The following is a 2,381-nucleotide window of genomic DNA, read 5'->3' on the forward strand; positions in this document are numbered from 1 at the left end:
TGCCCCCCGCCCACGGAGGAGGAGCTGAGGCGCTTCGAGGAGGAGCTGGCGGCCCGGGAGGCCGAGCTGAACGCCCAGGCGCAGCGCCTCAGCCAGGAAACCGAGGCTCTGGGGCGCTCCCAGGGCCGCCTGGAGGCCCAGAAGCGAGAGCTGCAGCAGGTGACTCCTCCGGCTTCTGCTGCCCTCCAGCCCCTGGGGCCTGGGCCTGGGCACCCGGAAGCTGGGCAGCCTTTGGTCCCTGTGTAATCACCGATTGGTCCGCATATGGCGGTCGCCATCTTGAGTGAGGGCGGAAGTCCCGCCCTGACGGCTCCGCAGCTGCCATGTTGGATAAGGGCAGGGGTGTGAAAGGGCGAAAGTGGGAAAAGCGGGACCAGGAGGGCTTTTCTCTCCCAAGGTGCAACCCGGGCCATGACGAGGGAGGCTGCACGGGGTCGTTATTCAACCCAACTGTCAATGAGGAAGAACTAAGCCCCATAGAGAAAGGACTATGAGCACGTGGCAGGATGGGGAAATTCACGCCCTCTTGCCTGTGTAACCGCCCCCCACCCCCCCACAGGCGGTTCTGCAAATGGAACAGCGGAAACAGCAGCAGCAGCAGCAGCAGCAGCAAGGCCACAATGCCCCAGCCCCTGGCCCCGAGAGACAGCTCATGTTCCAGCCCCACAACACAGGTGCTGGCCCTGCACCCAGGTGGTCCTGGGAGCCTAGGATAGACATCTAGGAAAGAGGCAGCTGGGGCTGGGCCCCTGGGTCTGAGGGAGGAGGGGCCGGGGGCCTGGACCCCTGGGTCTGAGGGAGGAGGGGCCGGGGGCCTGGACCCCTGGGTCTGAGGGAGGAGGATGAGGGTGTCTAGTGCTACCTTCCCTCCCTTGGTCTCTAGATGACGCTCCTGTCCCAGCTCCAGCCGGGGACCAGAAGGAAGCAGTTGCTTCAGAAAGGAAGGTCCCTGAACAGCCCCCGGAGCATCCCCCGCTGGATGCCCAGCACCTGTGACCCTCTGGGAAGGTGGCATCTGGGCTCCTACGGACGCAGCTGCTGGGAGGACGGGGAAGCGTCACAGTCCGCCTCCTCTGAGGACAACACGGGGCCTCCTAGGGAAGTGGGATGAGGCGGCACTTTCCACTTTGCCACCCAGGCCCCTATCTGCTGCTTAGCTTCCAGCCTCCGGGTGTGTGGTCCCTGCTCTCTGTCCCCCTCCAGGGACCTGCTCCTCGTGTCCAGTGGGGGCACGCACAGGGTCAGCTAGCTTAGGGGCCCCCGTGTCCGTGCCTCGTAGGTGGACTGGTCTCGCTGCTCCGGGTTGGGCCACTCCAGCATCCTGCATCCCGCAGCTGCTGCTCTGGGCCCGTTTCTGCTGCTTTATGGGGCGTGGGTGGTCCCTCGAGACCTTTCTCTGCCTTTTGTGGGACCAGCGATGCCTTGAAGACTGTGTAGCCCACGGCTGGGCCGACTCCCTGACCCCTGGCTTTCAGCCTCCTCAGCCTCGGCCCCTCCCTGATGGCCTGGCCATCGCCCCCTCAGCCACAGGCGGTCCCAGAGCTGACAGAGCCCAGGACCGGGTTCCCGCCCCTCAGCCTCCGCGGGAGGCCCAGGCCCTCCTCCCCGGCCTTATCTCACTGCTGTGCGGCTGCTGTGTATCCCGCCCCATCCAAGTACACTTCCTGGAACAAGCCCACGCCTCTGTCTTTGTTCACGCGGTTCCCTCTGAAACCCCATCCCCGGCCACCTGCCAACTCCTCCTCATGCTTTAAGATTCAGTTCAAGCTTCTCTGAGAGGCTGCTATGTGTGCAAAGGGTTTCACATGGCTGCTCTCGCCCTGGCCGCTGTGGCTCAGTTGGCTAGAGCACCATGTGCACAAAAGGGTTGCGGGTTCGATCCCTGGTTGGGGTGTGGACAGGAGGCAACCATCCCATGCTCCTCTCTCACATCCATGTTTCTCTCCCTCTCCCTATCCCTCTCCCTCTCTGGAATCCATGAAAACCCTCGGCCTTATCTCACTGCTGTGCGGCTGCTGTGTATCCCGCCCCATCCAAGTACACTTCCTGGAACAAGCCCACGCCTCTGTCTTTGTTCACGCGGTTCCCTCTGAAACCCCATCCCCGGCCACCTGCCAACTCCTCCTCATGCTTTAAGATTCAGTTCAAGCTTCTCTGAGAGGCTGCCTCCGGGCATCTTTCTGTTCTCTCCTGATGAGTCCGCTGCCTACACACACACATGCACACACACTCACACAGAGATACTTCATGGGATCCTTTCAGCCACAAGGACAGAACACCCAAACCTAGACTTAAACAATAAGGAAAAGTGTACAGTCACACAAACAAAAAGTCCCAAGGTCAGGTGGCTCCAAACCCTCAGGGAACAAACATGGGTGTCT

The 2,381-nt window shown here is 62.0% G+C and overlaps 1 protein-coding gene across 1 annotated transcript in view; it reads left to right on the plus strand.

Moving 5' to 3' along the window:
* The window catches only part of NUCB1 (nucleobindin 1), a 25,778-nt gene extending 24,104 nt beyond the window's left edge, over positions 1-1,674 (plus strand). The window contains 3 exon segments of the mRNA XM_015567965.1: positions 1-159; positions 560-674; positions 884-1,674. Coding sequence (XP_015423451.1) covers positions 1-159; positions 560-674; positions 884-996 — 387 coding nt within the window. The 3' untranslated portion in view covers positions 997-1,674.
* The last annotated feature ends 707 nt before the right edge of the window (positions 1,675-2,381 follow it).

This window comes from Myotis davidii, unplaced genomic scaffold (genome assembly GCF_000327345.1).
Source record: "Myotis davidii unplaced genomic scaffold, ASM32734v1 scaffold464, whole genome shotgun sequence".
NCBI lineage: Eukaryota > Metazoa > Chordata > Mammalia > Chiroptera > Vespertilionidae > Myotis > Myotis davidii.